Genomic DNA, 27849 nt, shown 5'->3' with positions numbered 1-27849 from the left:
TTTCCAAGATACCCTTTTTAAAGATGCCATTGGTGATAAAATACAGCAAAACAAAGGAGTAATCCAGAAAGAGTAAGGGATGGGATCCAGGAGAAAGTGGATCCAATTTGGGAAAGTAGTTAAAAGATGTCCCCAGTGGACCACTGTACAGCAGGCTGAGAGAGAAACCAATCCACATTTGAGAAAGAAACAAAAGAACTCCAGAAGGAATGTTTCTAAGGAAGAAGGGACTCAAAAACAGCTGATGTGATGGGAAAATTTAAGAAAGTATGTATAGCAAAGTGTGCAAGTGAAAAAACAAGGCACTAATTAACTCCAGGTAAAACAAAAGACGGTGCAAGACAAGAAATCATATTATATAACTTGACTCTGCAAGGAATAATATTTATTTAGTAAACATTGGTTAGTGATTTAAAATGCTATTTTGAGTGGATGGGGAGGGAGAAATAGTGGATAGAGCAAGAGAGCCATATCTTCATTTATTCCAGGACATCACCAAGAGATAATTTCTAAAATATAAATTAAAGAATAACAATATGAACATATTATTTAGTGATAAGGAAATAACTTCCAGAAGAACAACTAAGAGTTAAAAATAGCTGTCTTAGGCTCTCTAGAACCTGCTCAGACATGTGTGCCTAAGACATATGTGGAAAAGATGTTTCTAAGAGTGCTAGTTGCCTAAAAGAATCAGAATAGTATCATTTCAGTGAACGAACTGTGTTCACCATCCTGTGCTGCCTGTTATACACTCTTAAAAACAAAACCCATTAGGGAATGAAATTGGAGAGGGATGAGACCAAAGACTTCTGTTTTTCATTATAAGGCTTTTGGTTCCAGTTGATTTTTAAAACGATTTTTATCTATAAAGTGAATAAAATATCTTAAAATTTAAGTAAAAATATATTTAAAAATTTAAGTTAGAATAAAAATGAGTGAATAAAATTTGGAAAATATAGAAAATTATATTTTTAAAATTTCCTATTACTCATAAGCAACCAATAATGTTAAGTAATTTTCTCCCTTTTTTTCTGTGCAGTTTTAAAAACATACTTGTGATTATGGTACACTACAATTTTATATCCTTTTTTTCAATTAGCGTATGTACCACTTTCATGTTATTAGAAATCCTGTTAAACTTTCTTTTTACTGGGTAAATAATCAAGTTATCACATCTCAGTTTATTCACCCATTCTCCTGTTGACGATTAACCTCGTTTTCAATTATTCCTTATACAGGAGTCTTCATTATCTAAGTATAACTTAACCCACAAAAAAGACCTATTAAGGTGAACCTACTTGAAATGGAATCAAAATATCAGAGTAATCAATAAAGTTATTGAACTTTACTGAAAAAGAGTTAAAGTAAATGAACCTATCTATGAAACGGAAACAGACTCACAGACATAGAGAACAGACTTGTGGTTGCCAAGGAGGGGGGCGGTGGGGGCAGGATGGATTGAGAGTTTGGGGTTAGCAGATGCAAACTATTATATATATAAAATGGATAAACAACAAGGTCCTACTGTAGAGCACAGGGAACTATATTCAATATCCTGTGATAAACCATAATGGAAAATAATTTTTAAAAGAATGTATATATGTACATATAACTGAATCGCTTGGCTGTACAGCAAAAATTAACACATTGTAAATAAATCATACTTCAATTAAAAAAAGTTAAACGAAAAATCATGAAAATATAACTGCAACTATGTACTAAATCATATTAAAAAAGGAAATTGTGTTGATTTTAGTTTATTTTTTCTGACAGTATTTTATGATAGCATAGTGACATCCTTCATTTCATATTTGACATTCTAATGAAATCATAAAGAACAAATTTTAGAAAAAAATATTTGAAGGTTCATCAGTTTTCCCAAGGGTGTCTTCTTTGATATTGTAAATCATTCTTTACTGGAGTGCCAATAATGTCACAATCCTTGTCCAGCTTTTCTTCTTTCTTTTTAGCTGATCTAACTTTGCTGGAACCTCACTGGTCAATCAAAGACTGTTCCTGTGATTTAGGCGCTTCATTACTTACATCAACTTCACGAAATCTTGCATTATTTGGTAAAATTTGCATTTTCATGTGAAGTGGATTTGCATTTTATTTGCAGTGTGTTGTTGAATATTTAATGAGGGAGAGAAACTGACTCACAAAGAACCTCACCTGTCTGCGGTAGTGGATGCTAGTGTTAAGCAGGGAGGGATATTTGAATAGGATATATTTTTATTAGTGGTCAGCTCTTTGGAGAATTCTTTTGTGCTATGACAAATTCTGTCTACATTCACAGTTTTGTTAGGCAAGGACAATGGTACTGAATACATAGATCAAAAGACTAAGACAACGCATAAAGTCTTTTCTAAACTTGGGAATCATTTTTTATAGATCATCACAAATAGGATTTACTAGAGTAGAGATTATATACAGGTTCTTGATCTGTTTAAAAAAGTAGTACATTAATTTATATATCTCCACCGGCAATCAAGAGAGTACCGGGGGACTTCCCAGGTGGCACAGTGGTTAAGAATCTGCCTGCCAGTGCAGGGGACGTGGGTTCAAACCCTGGTCCGGGAAGCTTCCACATGCTGCGGAGCAGCTAAGCCCGTGTGCCACAACTACTGAGCCTGTACTCTAGAGCCCGCGAGCCACAACTACTGAGCCTGCATGCCACAACTACTGAAGCCCGCGTGCCTAGAGCCTGTGCTTCTCAACAAGAGAAGCCACCACAATGAGAAGCCTGCGCACTGCAACAGAGTAGCCCCTGCTCTCCACAACTAGAGAAAAGCCCGCTTACAGCAATGAAGACCCAATGCAGCCAAAAATAAATAAATAGATAGATAGATAGATTAACAAAAGAGAGTACCGGGACTTCCCTGGTGGTCCAGTGGTTGAGACGCTGTGCTCCCAATGCAGGGGAACTAAGATCTCGTGTGCCACAGAGCTCGGCCAAAAAAAAAAAAAGAGTGCCTATTTCACAAAATTTTTATAAATCTTGTTTATCGTTGTTAATTTGATGGCAAAAGAATGATATCTCATTATTTTAATCTGTAGGATCGGAGGCTACACGTTCTAATTATTTGTTAGCCAGTTCCTTGTGGCCCTTCTTGCATACTTTCTGGCCACATTCTTTACCCAGCTATCTATTGGGTGGAGCTTTAACATACTTTTTTGTTGATTTGTATAAACTCTATAGTGAAGAGACATTAGCAGTTCTATTTGTGGAAGTTTTTCAGGGATTTTTGCCTTTTACTTTGTGTTTTTTTATATACAGAAGTTTAAAATGTAAAATTTTTTTTTTAAGTTTTTTTTTGATATGGACCATTTTTAAAGCTTTCATTGAATTTGTTACAACATTTCTTCTGTTCTTTGTTTTGGTTTTTTGGCTGCGGGGCATGTGGCATCTTAGCTCCATGACCAGGGATGGAACCCACACCTCCTGCATTGGAAGGCGAAGTCTTAACCACTAGACTGCCAGGGAAGTCCCTAAAATGTAAAATGTTTATGTCATCAAATTAGAGGGTTTGTAATCACCTTCTGGAATGTAAGGTCCATCAAAGAAGGGGCTGTCTTATTCAATGGTGCTGCAAGGTCCCCAGCACCTAGGACAGTGCTCCAAAAATGTGTTGAATGAATGAATGAAACCTATGTATCCTTTCCTTTAGCAAATTTCCAATTTTCCATTCCTTTTGTATGTGTCCTTTCCACCACTTAAAAAATTCTCTCCAGAGACATGACGTCACTTTAATTTTCTTTGGTGTTTTTTTTGGCATTTTGGTTTTTTTTTTAACCAACTTGTCACTCTTTAATTCTTCTGAAATGCGTTTTGTGTAAGGTCACAGTGCCACTTGAGCCCTGTTGATTTAGGACGGGTTGCCTCACCGTTGGTATACATGAAACCTACGATCACCAGAAATCTGACCTGTAGATCAGGTGCAATAGAGTACGACAACCTATAGACATTCACCAAGTCACTTTAAACCCTTTAGGGAATGAGGCAGGTTATAAAAGATGGATACATACAGGTGTGTATCTCTTCCTTCTTTCTTTCCATCATCTGTGAAAATTAGCTCATTGAAATGTGTTAATCATTTATGCCTAGAATCTCCAGGAGCAGTCTATCAAAAAATGAGTGGATGACCATGTGAAGGCATGGCAGATTACTACACCATTTTTTAGTTGTAAAAAGTACAGTAACTTGGAATTTGAAAATCCTCTAGGGTCTTATGTGCCTGAAGGCCCCTCCATGTGGACGAGCCATTATCACTTGTTAAAAAGATACAGCCTTCTTGTTTATGTCAAGGATTCCATTGATGAATTACACTTTGTCCCAAGGTGTAGGTGGCTTTCAGGAGCAGCAGTTGGGAAGGGATTTGTCTGGTTGGAAGATGGTTTCTAATCTTCAGATTACCAATGTAAGGTTGCATACTTATTGGCTATTTCAGTTATTGTTGAAATAATAATAATAATTGATTATGGATCAGCATAATTGTTTTGTCCATAGAAAAGACTGTGAAGAGTGTTTATGTGAGCATTTTGGGATAGACACCAGAAGATTTGTTCTACCAAAAGTAAAAAGGGCCCTTTTTTACCCACAGAAAAGAATTGTATTGGAAAATTCTACCAGCCACCATTCCCTTTTTTTTTTTTTTGCGGTACGCGGGCCTCTCACTGTTGTGGCCTCTCCGGTTGCGGAGCACAGGCTCCGTACGCGCAGGCTCAGCGGCCATGGCTCATGGGCCCAGCTGCCCTGCGGCATGTGGGATCTTCCCGGACCGGGGCACGAACCCGTGTCCCCTGCATTGGCAGGCAGACTCTCAACCACTGCGCCACCAGGGAAGCCCCACCAGTCCCTTTTAGCACTTTGATAATAATGACCAAGGCCCTCAAATCCCCAGACCCAAAGGCACAGTTCCCTCATAGCAGGATTTTTTTTAAAGAGTAGAAAAACAAACTGCAACAAATCTCAGTCATTCTTTTTTTTTTTTTTTATCTTTGTGGTACACAGGCCTCTCACTGTTGTGGCCTCTCCCGTTGCGGAGCACAGGCTCCGGACGCGTAGGCTCAGCAGCCATGGCTCATGGGCGCGGCCACTCTGTGGCATGTGGGATCCTCCCGGACCGGGGCACGAACCCGTGTCCCCTGCATTGGCAGGCGGACTCTCAACCACTGCGCCACCAGGGAAGTCCCCCAGTCATTCTTATCCAAGCAAAGTGGACAAAGTAAAACTTGTCATTTTTGGTTTCTCTTCCCCTCATTCCTCCCTTTAATTTTAGCTTTTATAAATGACTCAAATTAATCTCTTGACCTACAAAAAAATTGCATGAATTTTGTTCCCTCCTGAATGCATTTCAAAATTCAGGCATTAAGGATAGCAGATATTCTGCACAACTACTTTGAACATATAGGGGACACTGATGACTTTATTTAATACTCCCATTAAAGTGAGGAGGAGTGAGGAAGATTTTTGTTTTTCTAAATCTTTTTCCCCCAATATCTACTTGGACCATAACATCAGTGCTTTTCTTGTCTCTTGCTGGTGGGAGTATGTATTGAGCTATTAAAACTGTTTCTGTTAGCCCACTAATTCCATTGTGTGAAAACCCTCATAAAGTAATAATTTATATACAGTAATATTAATCTATACAAAGAATATCATCAAGGGATTATTTATAATAGCAAGATAACAATAGCAACAATCTTGTATTCAGGAGAAGGATATAATTTTAAAAGAATATTACATGGGCTTCCCTGGTGGCGCAGTGGTTGAGAGTCCGCCTGCCGTTGCAGGGGACACGGGTTCGTGCCCCGGTCCAGGAAGATCCCACATGCCGCAGAGTGGCTGGGCCCGTGAGCCATGGCCGCTGAGCCTGCACGTCCGGAGCCTGTGCTCCACAACGGGAGAGGCCACAACAGTGAGAGGCCCGCGTACCGTAAAAAAAAAAAAAAAGAATATTACATATCAACACAAAGGAATATTTTACAGCTATTAAAACAATTATTGTTAAAATTTATAAAATAGTACCAAAAATATTTATGATCTAATGCATAGTGAGAAAATGCAAGACATGTTGGTATGTCTCTCATGATTAAAATAATGTAAAAAAATTATGTGTATGAAAAAACAGGAAATGCACCAAAATGCTTTTAGTTTCTATGCTGAGGTGTTATGATTAAGGGTGGTTGTTTGCTTCCTTTCTCTCTTTTGCATTGCTTTTATAATTTTTCAAAATATAATTTTTAAAAGTCAGAAAAATGATAGTTTGAAGAAAAGAGCCATGGGAATGGTCAACATAAAAATATTTTGTTACTCTAATAAAAATAGTGCCATTACTACTACTTAATTAGGACTCAGTCATTCATATGATTTGGGGCTTCCAACAATGATTCGCTGAGCAGGTTCTTTTCAGTGATTCCTTCTCACAGTTGTACATAAAGTGAAAAAATGAGACACGCATCTTTCCTGACAGTAGGAATAAAATCTTACAATGTCAAATGAAAAAATGGGTTTCTTTTATTTGATATTAGAAGTGTTTCAAGATGTTTCTGTATTTCTTAAAACCAGACAAGCCTATAAAAAATAAGGAAAGGAGCTTCCCTGGCGGTGCAGTGGTTGAGAGTCCACCTGCCGATGCAGGGGACGCGGATTCGTGCCCCGGTCCGGGAAGATCCCACATGCCGCGGAGCGGCTGGGCCCGTGAGCCATGGCCGTTGAGCCTGCGTGTCCGGAGCCTGTGCTCCGCAACGGGAGAGGCCACAACAGTGAGAGGCCCGCGTACCGCAAAAAAAAAAAAAAAAAAAAAATAAGGAAAGGATCAGATAAACAGGGAAGAGTCCGTACAGACACAAATGAGCGTTATGGGGTTTATCAGTTTTAGTCGCATTTGATAGAAGTTTGAAAAGGGGATAGCAGATCCATGGCATACTCCCTGCATTAAAATTAGCGTTATGGAAGAATGCTGAATCATTTCAGTTATTTCTGCATTTAAGGAATTACTTCAATTAAAAACTAAGCTGCTAGTTTAAAATTCCTTGAGGAGCAGAAAAGTAATTAGTAAACATGGTCACATTGAAAAAAAGCCAAATGGACGTCTGACTGAAAGGAATCTGAAAGTTTAGATGAGTGAAACAGGTCCCAGTGTCAGTCTCCTCAAAGATGAGTTCGCTTGTAGGTAACGTTTTTGGAACGATATAACCTTTCAAATGTAACTACAGATGTACTAGGGTTTTTAAGAAGTATGGGGCTTCAGAGGTATCATCAATTCTTAATTTCAAATGTGAATAACTTTTGGCCCCTGCCAGGTTTGTTGCTACCCCACCCACCAGCAGGCATGTCTCCTTTCTCTGAACCTGTAGACCGATAGTTACAGAATTCTAGAATTTCCCAAGTTGGATACATCCTGCCACATGCCTCCTCCTGAATTCCCACAGAGGCAGCTCTAGCTCCTCTCTTTGCCCACCACCACACAGGGTTCCACCCTCCTTGCTGGGGCGTCTGTTTTATTTTGGGCAGTGTGGTCCAGCTATCACACCCATCCACCACACCAAATTTGGGGGAGATCATTTTTACCACCACGTCTAGTAATTTCAGTTTATGTTGCATATTTCTTATGTTTTACATGTGTATATATAGACATTTGGGGCCATACATTTTATCTCTGACCTTTTCTCTTTTCAAGTATGATTCGTTGAAAGTTGTTTGCACCTAGGATCAGTAGGGACGGACTGTGTGCTCTTTCTAGGTTCCCTTTAGCTTTATGATTTTAAAGGAAAATAGCGTAGAACTAAGTACTGATACCTCCCAGCGCTGAGAAGCAAGGTCAGTCACTGGTTCTGGCTTCTGCAGCTGCTAAGTCATTTGTTTCTAACCCCACTGAGCCTCACTTATTTGTCTGTTAAGTGGAGGTAATAGCATTTCCTCCACAGGGCTGTTGTGAGCATCAAATGAGACGGTATGTGAATGAAGGCTGGGAGCTAGAGATGGTGGCAGGGGTGGGATAGCCCTCTGGCCATGCAGAAGGTCCTTGGGAGCTCGTGTGGGCAGTGGTGGAGACTGCCTGCTAAGTCTGCTTCAGACCAGGCTGGAGAGGTGCCCTGGATGACCAGCACACCTGCCTGCAAACGAGAAGACTCCAGGAAACTGAGGACTCGTAGATTGGACATACATAGGTGACATTTGACAGTTTACATCTGCAATTAAATCGTAAAACCGTTCTTAGTGTTAATACACGTATGAAAAAACAACAAAGTGGTAACAACTGTCACAAGCAAATTGAATTTCAGGTCCCTAACCCTATTTTTTGACAGGAGCCTATGCACTTTTTTATTTTATTCCTGTGATGCCGTGATTTTGTCCCAACAGGGTTAGAATAAACAGTATCCTCCTTTCAGGCTTGCCCTGAGGCCCTGCCCCTTTTGATGTTCCCTAATCCTTTTTTTTTTTTTTTTTTTTTGCGGTACGCGGGCCTCTCACTGTTGTGGCCTCTCCCGTTGCAGAGCACAGGCTCCGGACACGCGGGCTCAGCGGCCATGGATCACGGGCCCAGCCGCTCCGCGGCATGTGGGATCTTCCCAACCCGGGGCACGAACCCGTGTCCCCTGCATCGGCAGGCAGACTCCCAACCACTGCGCCACCAGGGAAGCCCCCCATTACTTCTTTTTACACAGACCCTTCCTCCAGGCTTTTTGCCCTGCAAACTCCTCCTCCTCCTTGTTCTTTTGGTCTTAGCTCAAATGTACTTCTTTAAAGAGCTTCTCAGGCCCCTCAGGCCAGGTCAGTGTACCCTCTTACATGCTCTCGTGGCACCATATATGTCCTCTGTGTGATACTCCACACATTCATCATATTTTTGTAAGGTAGACATTCTCTACTGGAATGTAAACCCCATGAGAGTTGGAAACATGCCTACCTTGTCAATTAAGACTGAGTTCTGCTGCCACTAACAGAGCCCACGGGTAACAATATTAGAAACAAGATAGGAACTTATTTCTCTCTTATATAAAGTACCTGCAGTAGGCAGTTTAGGGCTGGTGTGGTAGTTCTGCAACCTCAGATTTCTGTGTGCTGCTCTGCTAAGCATTGCATCCACACCCATGGTCCCAGAGAGCTGAGAACATGGGACCAGCTAGCAGGCAGGAGGGCAGGGAAGATGGATGAGCTGCCCCCTCCTTTAGGATGCTCCTTAGAATTTGCATACACCTCTTCTACACACACCAAAAACTCATAGGATTTGGGAGGACATAATTCAATACACAAAATCGTGGGATAATTTCATCTACTCTCACACAGTCTTTCAGAGGCACCTGGCACCTCTCAGTTCCTGAGCGGTGTTGTGTAGATAAGCCAATCCCATCCTCTCAGCCCCGGAGGAGGAGTGTGTTCAGTGGCAGGTGAGGGGGTGGCAAGGCTTTTACCAAAGGCCTACAACGGTACTGAGCATTATTGCACATTAGGGGTTGGAACCAAATTGGTCAAGAAGGCCAAGGTGGAGGCTATGGTATGTCTTCATGGTACGACACGGTCCCAGGAGCACTCCAGAAAAATGAGTGAGACCCATGCATTCCGAGTCCTTTGCAGTAAGTGGAAAACTCCAGCTCTTTGTAACATCCCACTGAGATCAAACTTACGTAGCACAGGCCAGGTACACCAAGGACCTGGTTTGGAATCTTGAAGCCATGCAGCTAGCTCTGCCCTCCCTCAGCACCATGGTAGCTCCTCACATCTCCATTTCTTCTTTTTTGGTGTTTCTGTTTGCCTGTGTCCCTCACTGGACCATAAACTCCTCTAGGTCGATTATCGTATTTTATTCATCATCAAATACTATCATACATAAAATACCGTGTAATCCCTTAAGGTTAAGATTGTCCTCAAGTGGAAACTCAATTAGATAAGACTTTTTCCAAGGCAAGAGGAAGATACGATCATCTTACCAGGAGTGTTGAGGTGTAATCACGCCCTGAATCGAGGAAGGGGAGCTATAAAAGGTTCCTGTCGTTTCTTTTGGCAGCAGGTTCTGGGATTCTAGGAAGGTGATAGTTCTGTTCTCCCTTGGCACCAGATGTCAACGGTCTCTGAAAAGTTTAGTTTGGGAAACCCAGAGTTGCCAAAGCATGGCCCTGATGATAGGAAGGTTTAAGAAATGGTCCATTCAATTTGTGCAAGAGGTGCTTAGCACTTCTTGATGAACCTGGGTGCCACCCTTCACCCACACATCGTACGTAATGTGGTCCACAGTTCTGGATCATGCTCAGAGATCGCCAGCAAACCAGAGAGCAGAATCCCCAACTTCAGGGAGGAGTAGGACACAGTTAAATGTCCTTCTTTTTTTTTTTTTTAAATCGATATATAGTTGATGTACAATATTATATAAGTTACAGATGTACAGTATAGTGATTTACAATTTTTAAAGGGTAGTTATTATAAAATATTGGTCATATTCCCTGTGTGGTACAATATATCCTTGTAGCTTATTTTATACATAATAGTTTGTACCTCTTAATCTCCTATCCCTGTATTACCCCTCCCTGTTCTCCTTGTTTTAAACGCCCCTCTCGTTGAACCAGGTCCATTTCTCAACACACATTCAGAGGCATCCTGGACCAAGTCCCCTTCCCTCCTTTCAGCTCTGCCCACTTGCCATCCTTGGTTAGGGCAGAATCGGGGACTCTGCTGGAGCTGCTTCCCGCCCATTGCAGGGCCCTGGCCTGGCCATTACTTCTCACTTAGAGCAGGGTTCCTGTGGCTTCTGGAATAAGAACTTGGGCCCATATCCACTTCCTTAATGTTCCCCACTTAAAAGATCCCATGTAACACATGGGGGGCAAATAGCATTTAGTAATTTCTTTCTGCCCTAAGTCTCAGGCCCTTTGATTCAGATGACCGGGCACATGCAGGGAGGCTGCTGGATGGCATAGGCTTCGCCAGGCCTGGCACCTGGCCTCCCAAGCAGCTCATGACTTGGAAGCTTAGAAGTGAAACCACATGAGGCCTGGGGGGAAAGGGTGCAGGTCACAGCATTTCTTAGCCATCCTGCAGACAGCTAGGCTGTCGTAGGCGGAGAGTCAGTGGTAGCACCCTCAGCAGCATCTTTTGCCCCAGCTACCGCTTTGGCTTGAGAGCTTACATTTCTTACGGCCAAACCAAAGGGACTTTGTGCAAACCATTCCTGTCCAGATTTCCCCGCCTTTCTATGCCTGTGTTCTTATTGTGGCGTGGACTTCTCCAGTGGGAGTGCAGAGGTTGGTCACGTCGTACGGAGAGCCTTGCCCTGACAGCGACCTTTGTCCCATGGATGCGTCAGTTTGAAAACACGGCTGTTTTCATCTCTCTGCCACGAACTGTAAAATGATGAGGCGCATCCCTTGATTACCAGATTTGTGCTTGGCTGATAATAACAGACTTCATTCGTGGTGGATAATTGAGAATGGCAGCCCGAATTATGCTGCTGTGCCACCCAAAGGAGAACAGGGTTTTGAAAGCCTTGCCCTTAAACCCTGAGAAGGGGCTGCAGCTGGTGCTTGTTCAGCCAAAGCCATTGAGCTACCTTGTGGCTCAGCCTCGTATGTTACAGGATCTTACAGGAACATTTCTGTTCTAACCTTACTGCCTCGTATGTTACAGGATCTTACAGGAACATTTCTGTTCTAACCTTACTGCTCATTTTCTTTCTTTCCCTACCCCCTTCTTCACTTACCCAATTTCCATATTCATTTATCTATACATTAGGTATAATTTTTTTTCATATTTCAAGAGTACTTAAGTCCATCATAAAAAAATTAGAAATTGCCAATAAGCAAAAAAAAAAAAAAAGTTTCTTTTTACTCAACACGGCGCCACCTGGAGAAAACTGTCAGTGAACATTCCATTTCCAGTTTTTTTATGCACACTTTTTAAAGCTTGCATTGTTAACGATATTTGGGAATAGTGTTTATGTCCCTAAAAATTCATCAACCTGGATGGCTGGATGGAAGAATCACAATTTATTTAACCAGGCACACGTCTTTTAGAAACAATGTTATAGTGAATGTCTCTGTGGCCAAATGTTTGCACACATCCTCAATTGTTTTCTTAGGAAGAATTCCTAAAAATGGAATTGATGGGTCAAAATGATAAATATATATTGTCTTTAACTTTGTACTGTAGAAAGTTTAAAAATATATACCACATAGACAGAACCCCCATGTACCCATTCGAAAGTGACCAGCTCCTGGCCAGTCCATACCCCACCCACTTCCCCTAGTTCCTGTGTTGTTTAGAAACAGATCCAAGACATCATGCCAGAAAGACTCTTTTCTGTCAAATAGCACAGGTATTTGAAAATGGGAGAGGAAAAGAAGTGAATTGCTAGAAAATAAAGAAAGGTTAACATTTTGTCTATGTTATCTACGGTGCTGTTTGGGCTGTGTTCATTTTCCTGCCATACCTGGGCTCAGGACTCATTATCTGTCTTCTGGGTTCCCGCAGCAATCTTGTAACCAGACTCCTTTCTTCTTTCTCTCCCTTTGGATAGGTATATCTGTTTTTAAGATGTTTCATAGCTTGCCAAATTGTGTGCTTCAGAAAGGCTAATCAAATTAATACTTCCACCAGAGTCATATAGGAGTGTCCACGCTGTGGATAAAGTTTTCCTCCCTCCTTTCCTCCCTCCCTCCTTCCCTCTCTTCCTTCCTCCCTCCCTCCCTTTCTTCCTCCCTCCCTCCCTCTCTTTCTTTCCTGGCCCCCACAAAAGTATCTCTTTGTTTTAATGACACCTTATTTGGTTATTAATGACCTTAAAGCCCGCCCCAGCCCCCAGTTTCCTCACTGCATTTCCTCTTTGTGAATTGCCTTTTGCTAACTTTTCTTTAGAGGTGTTTGTCTTTTTAAAATTGTATTCATGCATTTCTGTTAACCTCATAGCATTGTATCAACACTTAGGTCAGTGAATTGCTGTGAATACTTTTTTTTTTTTTTTTTGGACTAAGAGAACATGTACTGCATTTATATGAAAGAATGAGCATGTTTTATAAAGCTAACAGCTCAGAGCAGCAAGTCACCGTCAACAGAGGGACAAGAATGATGTGAGGCCTGCAGGGGTGGGCAGGGGGCCTGGGAGAGAAGAGGGCATCCAGGCAGGGACAGGGGAGACTTTCACAGGTCACCTAACTCCAGTCTTCACAGTCATCCATGAGGCAGGTAAAGCAGGTATTATTCCCATTCACAGTGGCCTGTGCCAGGGCACACCTTAATAAGATCTTCTGAGCCCCAATCCAGGGATTTTTCTACCCTATCACACTGATTCATATGCTTATTCATAAAAGGCAAATATAGCATCAAAATATATCTGATATCACTATTTATGAAACACTTAAAAAAATTTTTTTTTCTACAGCGTGAAGGCCCAGGACCAGGTCGTTATGACTTGAAAATACCTTCAGTAAGTTCTGTTACTTCCTGTTTTCAATCCAGAGTACCTCGATTCTTGCCGGCCTGTTCAGTAAGTATCCTAAAAGACAGATGTGGTTGTAGGTTTTGTGGCTGGTGGGTGGGTGGGGAGTGGGCATTGGGGGTCGGATGGGGGTAGCAGAGTTATATACAATTCTAGTATATATACACTAAAATTGCTTCTCAGGGCAGCAAAGGGCATAGAGCTTCCTCGGCAAGCCCTCGGCCAGCTTCAGGCTCAGAGTGACTCCAGACCTGAAGGCCGTGGCTGAATTATGGGTCCAGGTGCGAACAGCCAGCACAGTAATTAGCCATCGGTGTTATGTCCTGGATGCTCTGGGGGGAAACTCCTTTAACGCATTGAAGCCAGCAGTGGGCACAGGCTGCCCCTGCCCATCCAGAACTGCCATTCTTTGTGTATGTGTCTTCTGGGAACAAAAAGTCACAGCAGAAACATTATGATTGAACCAAAGGGCACCATTAAGGCCTGAGCCATCATCCTGCCCCCAAGGACTCGGGACAGACAGGGAAGAGGCTCACGTTCCTGGAGATACACAAAGAAGGTGGATTCTGGGAGTGTGCGAGAGCCTCTGAGGCCTAGAGAAGACCAAGAAGGATGGCAAAAGCATAACACGGAGCTTATGAAAGTGGCTAGGGCTGTTGTTCGTTTGATGCTAAAAGTTTGAATTCCCCTGGCCTTGTTGTTCCTAGCCAGCACCTCAGTCTGAAAGTCCCCCAAGCTCAGTGGTTTGTAGCTTCATTGGACATGGTTAGGAAGACAGAAACACGAATTCTGCTCATGAGAAAACAGCACCACCCCGGGGTGGGGGGCGAACAAGGAGGGTGGGAGGAGCTGGGGCGGTGGGCAGGAGGCCGCTGCCTGCAGGTCACCTTCCCCAGCACCCCCTGGGTTGTCCCAGGCCATCTTGCTGCAGAGCTGCCAGCTGCGGTGCTACAGTGTGGCAGCAGTGTGGTCTTTCTCTGGAGGAATACTGGGGAGGCCCCACCAATAATATTAAAAACACACCAACAGCAGGAGGCTAGTGGATCCCTTCAGCGGGTCCTCACACCCTAGCGGCATTATCATGACCCAAACACAGATTTTTGTCAGAGCTCACAGCTCCTCAGGAAGTTGGAGTCATGCTAACCAAACTCCAGGGAGACTGATGGAGAAGCTGGAAGGTGTGGTATTCATTTACAAGTGTCCGGCAAGGGGGCTGGTGTCTGGGGCCGCTGCTCTGTGGAGCGTCTCCCCTTGTAGGAAACTCGGAAGGAAGCCAACGACAATCAGAAATTTGCTTGGTGACAGTGGAATCAGGGCTGGGGGACGGAGCCGGATGTTCTCAAGGTCTGAGAACCACACCCAGTAGCCTCCTGAGGGGTGGCCTTGCGAGGCCCAGGCCCACGAACCTCCTGTTTGGGGACTGGCCTTCCAGGACTCCACACGCATGCTGCTTCCTCATTAAGAGCACTAATAAAGGCTTCAGCTTCCTTTGACGTCTGGCCAGGAGTTGATTAGATTTCCAGGCTGCTCCCCTGCTTTTGGCAAGGAAAACATCCTGTCTAAAGCAGCGTCTGCAGGCAGCTGATCTCATCCACTCTGGGCTGATGCTCTAGTAATCCTGTTTCCACTCTCACTGTTTCCTGAAGAGATAACAAACTGCAAGGGAGGATGGCAATGACAAGCAGGTGATGATAGGGGATAATAATAGTGGTGGTGGCTAGCGTGTGGAGCAGTACCTGCTGCCAGCCTGGGGGTGCTGTCTGTCTTTGGGGGCCCCCAGTGAACCTCAAAACCTCATTTGCTGGGTGAGGCGTGGGAAGCACGTGGCCCAGGGTCATATTGAGCCATTGGTGGTAGGACTAGGACTCAAACCCAGCCCCGTCTGACATTAAAACCCTTCCCTTAACGGTACCCAGAGACACCAGTGTGTCGCTAAGATAAAATACTGGGGCATTCAAGAATGTGTGGGTGCACCTCAGCATGGGCAACACTGACTTCAGAAATCAAAGTCTTCGTCTATGAGAATGACATTCATTTATATCTTATCACTACAGAAGAGAAGCTTTGTTTAAATAATTGGCTAAATAATTTTTCAAGAATTTCATCAAAATGAAAACATGGCTTTTCAAAATTAGAACTCGTCAGTCCCTTGAGAATACATCCCTCTGAGCCCGAGGTCCACAGCCCCTGGTAGTGAAGCACCTTACTCTATTACCCTGGGGAAAACAATGGAAACACACGAGTTTGGGCTTTTGAGGTCAACCACCCAGGTTCAGAATCCATCCTCTCCAACCCATTACCACTAGACTGAGGTCATTGAGGGCGGAGGGCAGGGGGAGACGCTGGCATCCCCAGGGACAGGGGTTGCCCTGGAGAAAGCGTGCCTTGAGGTGAGGGTGGGATGTGAGCCCGCCTCCCCTGGGCTGTCACTTGCTTGTCCTCTCTTCTCTCAGCACCTCTGCAGCCTTGGGGAGAGCCGTGGACAGGATCAGGTCTCAGCCCCTAGGACAGGCTCCAATTCCAGGGTGCACAGGCCCCAGCCCCGGCCACTGTGGCCCTCGCCTCCCTCCGTGGGGACTTGCCAGCCACGTCTGAGCGCACAGCCAGGCTCAGGAGGCTTCAGGTTCTGGCGTCACTATCTCATCACTCCCTGTTTTCTGTTGTGTTTTCAGAAAACGCCAGGCCCAGGAGCATACACATCTTCAGCACAATTCCCCAAGCAGCCCCGGACCGTAGCCAAAATGGGCCGAGGACATAGCCTTTTCTTCAACAACACAATTGGCTTTTAAAATAAACCCATCTTGACCCTAAGCGACTTTGAGTTTTAGTAAGTTCTTATGTTTAGAAAACTCTATTTTGTCTCTTCTTTAGGGGGGTTTGACCACAGACCATAATCAGTGGCCTGCGGGGACCACCCAGCCCGCTTATCTGGAATAGTCCCAGCAAAATGTCCAGTTCACGTGCAGAAGTTTCCTGGTTTGAACAATCAGTTATATGTTCCCTCCGTGTGTTGTCAGAGGGTGTATCCCCAGAGGCTGTGCCCCTGGGCTGCTCTCACAGCACCTGGACGGGCCCTGATATGTCAGGTGGGCTCTGTGTGACCTTGGGCTCTCTAGCTGGGTCTCCACTGCACTGGGGTTATCGTGCCTCACAGACTCATGGAGACTTTCTCGGGGGGTCGGCACTCAGCCAAGGCCAACCCGAGCTTGACGGGATCCCAACAGATGGTTCTTTCTCTTTCTCAACTCCCTGAAGAGAACAATATTGATTCAACCCGACGAGCATTTGTAGTTTCAAGTCAACAGAAATATTTTGAGGATCTGCTCCGTGTCAGGTGCTGTGCTGGGGTTAGGGAGTGGAGGTTGAAACAAAGATGAACAAGGCATGTGACCGAGTTTAGGGAGGGTTGGAGGGGAGACAAGGCCAGAAAGGTAGTTTGGAATAGTTCCCGGCTTGAGGAAGGCTTTGAAACCCATGCCAAGAGCCTCCTTCCGGTCACCTTGTGTGTGCAGCTCAGAGGTGGCCGTCATGTGGATGGCAGCTCCACCAGCAAGACAGGCCCTAGTCTCGGGAAACTGCGAGATCACCTCGCCCGGCGCGTGGAGGAGCAAATTCTGACAACAAAGGCCACAACAGGTGCTCAGAGCAGGGACAGGGCAGCACGGCCCGAGCGGGGAAGGACAGCCGGGTGCAGGAGGCAGCTTGGCTGGTACCCAAGGGACCAGGAGGCTGAGATAGGCAGAGAGGAGAGGGAGGAAGATGGAGGGCAAGGAACCCCGTTTGGGCGAAAAGCAGGAAGAAACATTTGCTGGAGGGGAACAGAGGGAGCCTGGCCCAACTAGAGTGGAGGGTGCAGATGGGGGCGGGAGGGGGCTTGGGCAACACCCAGACCACAGGGCAAGCAGTCAGTCCTACTCTGGGAGCTCCAGCCAGACAGACCCTACGCTGGACAGCCAGGGTCTCATGAAGGATGGGCAGACTAGAGTCATTAATCAATAATAGGAAGGAATCTTTTTCTTTTTAACTAAAAGAAAGAAGAAAACCTAATATAAATCCCTATATTTTATTATATTAAAAAAAAACCCCAGCTCTCTTCTCTAGTCATATAAACACCATTATAAAGCAGGCATTGGGCTCAAGGAAGGGGAGGTCATCATCTCCCTGGGTTTATCCACGTCTCACATTTGTGGAAGAAACTCCCTGCACTGTGTTCCTTCAGAGCAGAAAACGGCCCCTTGGAAGATGAGGCAGATGCCTCAGGGGTGGCAGCTCCTGTCCCACTCTGATCAGCAGATGGCTGCAGGGCAGATAGGTGGGTCAAAGGCCCCTGCAGGATCAGAAGGTAATGCTGGCAGTTCTGACAGAGCGTGTTTCTCTAGGAAGCAGTGTGTCGGGTTGTGCCTGGCGCTCAGGGCAGCAGTTCTAGAGAGAGGGAGGTGAGAGGCGGTCACATGTCTTGGGGCTCGTGGGTGGAAGGTTAGGGGAAGCCCTCACACTGGCAAGGGCAGGAGGGAGCTTGTGTTGCAGGCATGTGGGATATCTCCCCGACAGCGGTGTGAACCAGGGCCGGGCAGGAACCGCCTCTCTCTCCCTCTGTCTCCCCTCTGCTTCTCCCTCAGGCCAGCCTCTTCCCATGCTTAGGGTCTAATGCAGCCTTCCCCTCCCATCATTTCCTGAGCCCACGCCCTAAAGAACGTAAACAGCCCCTCCTGGTTCCAGTATCAGGTTCCCAGGAGAGAGAATCCAGTTGGCCAGCTTGGGTCAGGGGTCCACCCTTGGGCCCTGCAGCTGTGGCCAGGAGGGCCTAGACCCTTGGTGCAGACATAGCTGCAGGGGCCAGCTGTGCCGGGATGGAGGGCAGCTCCACTGTGTTCTAGAAGAGAATGAAGACCCTTTCAGAATAAGGAGAGGGCGTCTCCTGCCTGGCCTGCAAGAAGGGGGCTTGGGAGGCCTGCAGAGACGTCACCTGGAGGTGGAACCGCTGGAGAACACTCTGCAGGGCCACCCTTGAGTCTCCAGTCCATGCACTAACTTTGCCCTTCTCCTGTGACTCCTGTCTTCTTTCTGCAGCTGGGGGTACCCCAGCCCTGTCCTCCTTTCCAGTCTTGCCACCTGCCCATAATGCAGCCTCCCCCTCCTCTGTGTCTCCTCTGTGGTGATGTGACAGAGGCTTTTCCCTAGGTGCTAGCAGAGGGGCTGGCAGGCACCAGGCGGCGAGGAGAGCAGTGTTTTGCTTCTCTTCTTTGACATATTCCAGCATTTTTTATAGTAGCTCATACAGGTAGGGAGAGGCTTTTCCAAATAGACCAGAGGGATTCTGGATGGCTTTTTCCTGCCACAAGCCTAAAAACTGGGACAATGTTGGAAGAGCAAGGCCTCCTTCTGTCCTTTCCAACATGGACAGACTGGACAGACTGGGGCTGACTTTGAGCTTGAGCTTTGAACTTGGGATATAAACACCTAGCAGCTACTGCTGTTGTATGCATCCAGTGACAGGTCCAAACTGACTTAGAAAAGCCAAGAGCCGGCAGATGGAAGGGAATGTGGTGTTTATCCTACGTCCCGAGGGGCCTTCCTTGCAGGGTCCCTCCTCCATCCCCCATGGACTGCTGTGACACTGGCTTCTCGAGGTCTGGCCCTGGCTTCCCTGAGCATCCTGCTGTTCCTCTCCCCTCCCCCACCCACACGCCAACTGCCCTCTGAATTCGGCTTCAACCAAAGCGAATGGTTTTCCTGGCTGCAAATATCTTCTGCTGTTGCCATGTGAAATTCCCTCTGCGTTAAGTCAGAGCATGTCAAAAGTCGCATCGCTCGTGGGGACAGCTTGTCCTCCCCCCCGCATCTCTCTCCTTCCTTCCTCACCCCCACTGGCAACCCCCCCCCCATTGCTTTCTGGACCCACAGGGGACACCTATGGACCTGGAGACCTAGGGCCATAGGTTGCTCAGGTGATCGGCCCGGCCTCCAGCATCACCTCTCACCTGCTCGGTGCCACCCGCCTCGAAGCAGCACACAGCTGCCTGGACTCCGGTCCCTGCGGCTAGGATTACTTTGAAAGGCTTATTATCTTGAAAACACTTTCTACAAGTTCGGAATCAGTTGTTCTAAGCTGCATTTTAGAATCCCCGGGGGAGACTTTACAAAGCTCAGGGCCTGGCAGCGCCCAAACAGATCACATCAAACTCTCTTGGGTAGGACTCAGGCCCGGGATTTTTCTAATGTGCCTCCGCGTCCCCCCCCCCCCCCGCAGGTGATTGCAATGGTCAGCTAAGGCTGAGAACAGCTGCTGAGATGGTGTGAAGGCACCAATCACCAATAACTCTGGGCGGGGCCACAGGTAGTTCCCCCCACCCCTGAAGGTTTAAGAAGACTTCCCGTTGCCCTAGGAAGTCACGCTCCAGCTAAGAAGAGGTTGGTCCGTGTTACCATCTGGCTGAGTCCTAAGGAAAGAGGATGGCGCCGGGCCGGATGGTCTGAGCGAAGTAAGTTCCTGGAACGTTGCCGGTGGAGGTCATTCTGCGTGGAGAGGTCAGCAGGGCCCTTGAACTCAGGCACCTCTCGCCAGCCTGACTCTTGGCGGGGCTTCTCACAGATCTTTGGCTTTGGCCAAGGGCGGGGCTGCAGGCATACAGAGCCTGCCAGGCCCAAAGGGAGGGGTTTGGGTTCCGGTTTCAAGGCCGCAGGGACCGGGTGGGCTTGTGGGCGCCAGTGCCAGAGACCCAGACGCTGGTCCGGCTTGCCAACCGTCTCCCCAGAGAAGGGGCGACTCTGGATGGCAGGAAGAGCCAAGGCTGACGGAGGCCTGGATGTTGGGGGTGGCGAGTAGGCGGGTGGGGGGGGCGGGGGGCGGCGGACACAAGGAGGAGGAGCCAGAGGAAGGGGAGGCCCGGGGGGGGGGGGGTGGACGCGTGGAGGATGTCTCTCAGCAGGTGCTTCGCGTTGCCTTGTTGACAGCACCCTTAGCTCTATTAGAGCCTAGAAAAGTGTGTCACCCTTCTGAAGAGAGATAGGGGCTCAGAGAGGCCCATCAGGGGAGGGAGGTGGCAATGTGGCTGCTTTGGGTCGGAGTGTGGCTTAGTCCCTGAGAAGTGTAGGCAGGAAGGGAGCTCAGGCCCAGTGACACTGCATCTCTGGTCAGCAGAGTGGGCTCCGGGGGATGGGGGTGGGGAGCCAGGGAACTGAGCGACCTGGGCGGGGGCAGGGTTGGATGGCAAAGCAGTGCACTGGAGCTGTGCAGGTCACAAACAGAGCTCTGGGCTTGATGAGGGCTGGCCTTTGTCCCCTCACCCCCTTTCTGAAGTCCCAGAGCTCAGAGGTCCTGCATGGTAACTGAGGGCCATCACAGAGCAAGGAAGTTGCTGGAGCTTCTCTTATTCATCAGGACCAGAGGAGATGCTTGGAAACACGCCAGGCAGGGTCACAGCTGTTGAGGCTTCTAATCCCCAGCCCGTCCTGGGCTGGGCATGGGAGCTGGACTGCAGAGAACCTGTGTGCCCGGGGTAGCTCACTGTGGAAACTGACCATCTGTTAGTTTCCCATGGCCGCTGTAACAAATTTCCATAGACTTTGGTGCTTAAAACAACACAAATTTATTCTCTTATAGTTCAGGAGGTCAGGGGTCCCCAAATCAGTCTCACTGGGCTAAAGTCAAGGTGCTGGCAGGCTGGTTCCAGAAGGAGTCTCTTTCTGGAAGCTCTGAGAGGAGAATATTTTCTTCTCTTCTTTAGCTTCTAGAGACCACCTGCACTCTGTTGCTCAGGGCCGCTTCCTCAAATCACTGCAAACTCCTGCTCCCACAATCACATCCACTCCTGACCCTGACCCTGACCCACCTGGTTTCCTCTCCTCTTGTAAGGCTCCTTATTATATTGGGCCCACCTGGATACTCTCCCCATCTCAGGACCCTTAACTTAATCACGTTTGCAAAGTCCCTTTACCATGTGAAAGAACATATTCTAAGGTTCTGGGGATTAGACAGGGACACCTTCGGGAGGGCGTTATTCAGTATTCCACACCATCTATCGAACTTGTAGCTGGGGGGATGTGAGGCATCCTTTTGCCTGAAATGCTGCTCTCCCGTGGCCCTTCTTGTGCTATCTTCGCCTTCCCCAGTCTTCCCCAAGCTGGTTGGTGCTTCTCCTAAGGGCTCCAGTAGTCCCCAGATCCTTGCCTGAGGCCAGCGTTGGATTGTAGGCTCTGAGATCATAGAGTTGGCATCTACTGGGGCATTGGTGAATTTGCCGGTGCCTAGTACAGTGTTAGCATATAGTAGATACTCACTGAATACTATATTTTACTGAGGTATAGTTGATACAACATTATGTAAGTTTCAGGTGTACAACATAATGATTTACAATTTTAAAGGTTATACTCCATTTATAGCTATTATAAAATATTGGCTGTATTCCCTGTGTTGTACTATATATGCTTGTACCTTATTTATTTTATATACGGTAGTTTGTACCTCTTAGTCCTCTATGCCTATCTTGCCCCTTTCCTCTGCCCACTGGTAACCACTAGTTCATTCTCTATATCTGTGAATCTCTTTATTTTTTTGTTACATGCACTAGTTTGTATTAGTTTTTGGATTCCACATATAAGTGATATCATACAGTATTTGTCTTTCTCTGTCTGACATATTTCACTGAGCGTAATGCCCTCCAGGTCCATCCATGTTGTTGCAAATGGCAAAATTTCACTTTTTTATGGCCGAGTAGTATTCTATTGTGTATATATGTGCCACATCTTCTTTATCCTTTCATCTGTTGATGGACACTTAGGTTGCTTCCATATCTTGGCACTTGTAAATAATGCTGCTATGAACATTGGAGTGCATTTATCTTTTTGAATTAGTGTTTTTGTTTTTTATTTTTCTTTTTGGTTATATATGCAGAAGGAGAATTGCTGAGTCATGTGGTAGTTCTATTTTTAGCTTTTTGAGAAGCTTCCATACTGTTTTCCACAGTGGCTGTACCAGTTTACATTCCCACCAACGGTGTAGGAGCGTTCCCATTTCTCTACATCCTTGCCAACATTTGTTATTTGTGTTCTTTTTGATGGTAGCCATTCTGACAGATGTGATATCTCATTGTGGTTTTAATTTGCATTTCTCTGATGATTGACGATGTTGAGCATCTTTTCATGTGCCTGTTGGCCATTTGTGTGTCTTCTTTGGAGAAATGTCTATTAAGGTTTTCCCCCCATTTCTTAATCAAGTTGTTTGTTTTTTTGATGTTGAGTTGTATGAGCTGTTTATATAGTTTGGATATTAACCCCTTATTGGTCATATAATTTGCAAATATTTTCTCCCATTCAGTAGGTTGTCTTTTCGTTTTGTCATAGGTTTCCTTTGCTGTGCAAAAGCTTTTACGTTTAATTAGGTCCCATTTGTTTATTTTTGCTTTTATTTCTTTTGGCTTAGGAGACAGATCCAAAAAAATATTGGTATGATTTATGTCAAAGAGGGTTCTGCTTATGTTTTCTTCTGGGAGTTTTATGGTTTCTGGTGTTACCTTTAGGTCTTTAATCCATTTGGAGTTTATTTTTGTATATGATGTGGGAAAAGTGTTCTAATTTCATTCTTTTACATGTAGCTGTCTTGTTTTCCCTACACCACTTACTGAAGAGATGGTCTTTTCCCCATTGTATATTCTTGGCTCCTTTGTCATAAATTGATTGACCATAAGTTTGTGGATTTATTTATGGGCTGTCTGTTTTGTTCCATTGATTTATGTGACTGTCTCTGTGCCAGTACCATACTGTTTCGATTACTGTAGTTTTGTAGTAGAGTCCGAAAGTCAGGGAGTGTCATACCTCCAGTTTTGTTCTTCTTTCTCAAGATTGTTTTGGCTATTTGGGGTCTTTTGTGTTTCATAAAATCTTTTATATTATGGAAGTTCCTTTGATTATTTTGAACCACAAAGAATTGTCTAGGGAAGGGCTGTTACCCTGAATATCATCAGCCATTTTTGGTGTTTGCTGACAAAAGTCACCTGATGAAATAAGTTTTTAAAAAGAGGAGGTAAAGAAACTTAGTACTGATTTTAGAAATCATTCCTGGAGGTTTGACCTTAGGATTGTAGGTGTTAGATGTTATAAACAAGCTCTCTAAGACCACTTAAAAAGCAGTCACGTTGGGAGTTCCCTGGTGGTCCGGTGGTTAGGACTCAGCACTTTCACTGCCGTGGGTCCAGGTTCGATCCCTGGTTGGGGAACTAAGATCCTGCAAGCTGTGAGGAGCAGCCAAAAGTTAAAAAAGTAAAAAATAAAAAAGCAGTCACATTAAAAGTCACATTCTGGGGAATGGGGTTGGGCGGGGGGAGAAAGCTTCTAATGTTTTACATATGGTACTTATGGCTCCAGTTAAAATCTCCAGTAGCCACGTTATTCCAAAAATTTAAATGTGCCCTATCTTATATGGAAATGAAAATGAAGCTTCTGGAAAGTTGTGTTTAATGACCCACATGTCTGTAGTGCAGATGAAGATCCTAATGGCAAAGATGCATGAGTATTTCTAAAATAACTTCTACAATGGGATGAAACATACATGTAACTCTATTAAGAAAATATAATGGATTGAGACCAACTGTAGGTCCTTGAACAGCCATAACAGACTCAGGAGGGCTAAGGTCTCTCTTCAGAGCCCTGTCCCAGGCACCCCCAGGGTGAAGCACTGGGATGGTGTGTGTGCTGGGCAAGAGGGAAGGCTAAGGTCAGCTGGTGGGTGGGGCCAAGGTGGCTTTACTCCACATTTGTACCCCAAGCCTCCCACTGGCAGGAGAGCCTCCCTAAAGGCCAGCTGGTGTCCCGCTCATGAGGGCACATGTAGGTGTGGCTGAGCCCAGGTGTGTGGGATGTGGGGGCCACACCTGGGAAGCAGAACCCCCAGGGCCTGTGTGCCAGCCCGAGTGTTCTGACAAAGCATAAGGGTCCTATGAGGTGAGTGGTGAGAGGTGCAGGGGGGGAGGGAGGGAGGGAGAGAAACTTCTGGGAGGTGTGGGAACTGGGTCTTGAAGAAGAAGGGGCACAAGGTGAATTCTGGGAAGAGAGGCCCAGTAGGAGTGGCGTGGACGTGGGAGAGTGTGGGTCATTGAGGGCACAGGAGACACCCTCACAGGTAGGGTGAGGGCCCAGGATGGGGTGTTCCCAGCTCAGAGGAGACACTGTCTGGATGGAGGAGAGTGACTGGCCCCAGGCTAGCAACTGCCGGGGCCCTCTGTGAGCTCACACCAGCCTGCACTGGGCCAAGCCGTCAAAGCCCCTGCACCCTTGGCGGGGTGCTCTCAGGGGTGTGAGCGGTGTCGGGGGCCCCACTCACAGCCAGTGAGCTGGGGGCCTTGTTGGGGGTCGGGTAGTGAGCTGTGGGCTCCTGGGCACGAGACAGGTGAGAGGGAGCTTGCAGCGGCCTCCTCCTGGGCCCAAGCTGAGGCCATGGAGGTCACAGTCAGTTACAGAGACTGCCCCAGCTGCTGAGACCTGGGGACGGGGAGCTGGGGAAGCCACCTATGCTCTGACCTCCGCACAGAGAAGGGACTCATCTCAGGTGTCACAGCTGACACCTGAGGCCAGTTAGTCTTTGTGACAGTGTCCCTATGCCTGCTCTGATCCCCGTTTCAGCATACACGCTCCTCCTCTGGTTGGCGGGTGTCCCAGGAAGAATGCCATAGACCGAGGTTCTTGCATGCAGACCGCCCGAGTGTCACTCACTCACTGCCCTGCTGGCTGCAGGCCTCGGGCCGGTCACCTCACCTTCCTGCACTGCCTTCCCTCCCCTGTGAGATGGGCTTTCGCCATGCCCACTGGTGCCCCTTTGCTTCGGGTCAGAGCCCCTCCCCCATAGGTGGGTGCCCTGGCATGCGCCCCTCCACCCCCAAAGGCTGGTCTCCAGGTGCACACTGAGAGGAGACCTGGGGAAGGAGAGTGTGCCTCTCTGGGGATGGGCAGGGCCACCAGGAACAAACACACTCAAGGTCCCTTACGTCATCAGGGGGTCATTGCAAGGACCGAGGAAAGGATTCAGATGGGAATCTTGACTTCAGGCTGCAGGAGCTGGAAAGGGCGTCTGGGATAGAATGGAGCTCTCTTGAGTCCATCGTCTTTTGCCCCCTTGAAAATGGGCATCCATTTCTTTTGATTGGAGAGCTCCATCTTTATGGAGATTCACCTGCTCTGCGTTTTTCTATCTTCTTGCCCAGCTGTTCTTCCTTCTTGCCTCTGGCCCTTGGCTTCTGCTGCTTTTCAGCCTCTGCTCCCACCACCAACTGCTTCTGTCTCTGTCCCAACTCTCACTGCAGAGGCCAGACCCTCTGCACCCTTCAGCACTGTCATGCAAGGCAAGGAGAGGTGGAGGGACCATTCCACATTAAAGGAGACTAAAGAGATGTGACAACTAAGTGGAATATGTGACCCCGGCCAGGGGAAGACAGTGCTACAAGGAGCAGTGGTGACAAACTGGCATATGGACGGGAGAGGAGAGAAAAATACTGTGTCGGGGTTAAATTCCCTCATTTGTGAACTGTGCTGTGGTTATGTAAGACAAGGACCTTTGTTCTTAGCGAAAACACACTGAATTACTAAGGGGTAAAGGGGCATGATTTATGCAACCTATTCTCAGATGGTTCGGAAAAAAATATGTTTTTAAAAGAGGCCCACAATGACTTAACTTCTTGCCAAATTCCAGAGAGACAGTTAAGGGGGGAAGAGAATGAGTGAGAGTGTGAGAGAGCAGGGACGGTCACCACCAGTCTGGGGGTCTCTGTGTGGGATGCCCAGGCCACCTCATAGGCTGTGGGCCAGTGCACAGAGGAGGAACTTTGGTTCTAGAAACCACCCATGGCTCAGTCAGCTGGTGGGCAGGACAGTGGGGTCACATGGCCCGGCGCACAGCTCCCATGGTGACCTTTTCCTGTTTCCGGGTTGCCTGGCATCTTGAGAACCCTCTTGCTCTTTGGGGGACTTTCCAGCTTGTTGAGTGGTCTCTGTTTAAGGAACCTCCTCTCCGGCTGCAGAAGGGGCTAGGGTGGCAGGTAGCACTGAGCATCGGCCGTTCTCCCCTGCTGGAGGATTCCTAGTCATTCTGCTGCTTCAGTGACGGGCACTGCCTGCCTCTCTCCCATCGTCTTGTGAGCTGGTGCTGGCTCTGTGGGTGAGGACCTTACTCTCAGCTTTGCCATATTCCTAGCTGTAAGTGGAGGTGTCATGGTCTCGTCACCTTTCATGGGGACAAAACCCACTTCCCTAGGTTGTTGACTACCAAAGGAGCAGTGTCGGAGAGAGAGTCCACCGATAAGCAAAGTGCCTTATGCCTAGTATAGTAGAGGGAGAATGTTAGGATTGTCATTGCTATCAAGAGAAGAGACAGGACAGGAGCCCCCATGATGTACCATAAGTGACAATGATAGGGAAGGGGTGGGGTGGGTGTTCAAGGGGGTGTGAGTTCTGTTGTCTTCCTCCTCCGGGGGGACCTGCATCGTACCGAGTGCCCAGGAGGGCAAGGCTTGAGGGAATGATGGGCTGATGCAGGGTCTCAGAAGGGGCCCGTTACTGCTCACCCGGAACTCCAGCTGCTCAGGCAGCCATATTTTGTGTCCTGAGGCCCATCCCCTGGTCACAGCTGGTTGTTCTTAGGGACCCATGGAAAAATGAGCGGGACCAGTGGGATCGTCTCATCCAAGAATCTAAGCTCAGATGCACAGAGGGGTGTCACTGCAGCACTGGAGGTGGAAGGCCAGCCAGGGTATGTAGATTGAACGTAGTCCCATGGCAGCATCTCTGAGTGAGCGAGGTCAGCCAGCAGGGAGAGGAGGAGGGAAGAGGCGGGGCAGAGAAAATCATCACACAGGTATCCAGTGGTTATTATGGGCCCGGCACTGTTCTAGGCTCTTTCCATGTTTTTTCTCACTTAATCATCATGACAGTCCACAAAGCAGGCACTATTCCAGGATTATCCTTACTTTACAGATGAGGAGACAGGCACAGAGAGGGTAGGTCACTTGCTCAAGGGCACAGGGCCAGCCAGTGGTAGAGTGGCCTTCGAGCTCAGTCTGGGTGCTGACTCCATCACCAAAGATGGATGCATGGCTGCTTCGGCCCCATATCTGTGCACTGCGGTCCCTGCCCTAGGGCTCCAGGGAACCCCCCTTGTCTCTTTCCTGGCGCTACCTTGAGTGGGTCTCTGCTTTTCGCAACTGAGAGAGCTTGATGAAAATTCGAAGGAGTTTCTGGCATGGGATACCTTGCCAGTAGGACCTCCCTAGCTTCCAGAGTCCAAGTCTGCACCACGTGGGGGTGGTCCCACAGGTTGCTTATGCGTGAGGCTCTCTGACTGTGGGTTGTCATCAAGAGCTGGCAGCACGGGCTGGGGGATATTTGTTTAGCTGGATGCTTCCCGAAAACCAGGCCAAGAAATATTTGCACAGTG

General features: G+C 47.0%; 1 protein-coding gene across 1 annotated transcript in view; it reads left to right on the top strand.

Annotated features, from left to right (window-relative positions):
- The window catches only part of STPG4 (sperm-tail PG-rich repeat containing 4), a gene marked incomplete at its 5' end in the record, with an annotated part of 42134 nt that extends 22436 nt beyond the window's left edge, over positions 1–19698 (top strand). The window contains 3 exons of the mRNA XM_082672744.1: positions 13374–13478; positions 16103–16257; positions 19681–19698. Coding sequence (XP_082528870.1) covers positions 13374–13478; positions 16103–16219 — 222 coding nt within the window. The 3' untranslated portion in view covers positions 16220–16257; positions 19681–19698. The remainder of the gene's footprint in view (positions 1–13373; positions 13479–16102; positions 16258–19680) is intronic.
- Between the last annotated feature and the right edge of the window lie 8151 nt (positions 19699–27849).

The sequence above is a fragment of the Grampus griseus genome (genome assembly GCF_964374135.1).
Source record: "Grampus griseus genome assembly, chromosome: 15".
In the NCBI taxonomy this organism is placed as follows: domain Eukaryota; kingdom Metazoa; phylum Chordata; class Mammalia; order Artiodactyla; family Delphinidae; genus Grampus; species Grampus griseus.
This window is presented reverse-complemented; position numbering and strand designations above follow the sequence as displayed.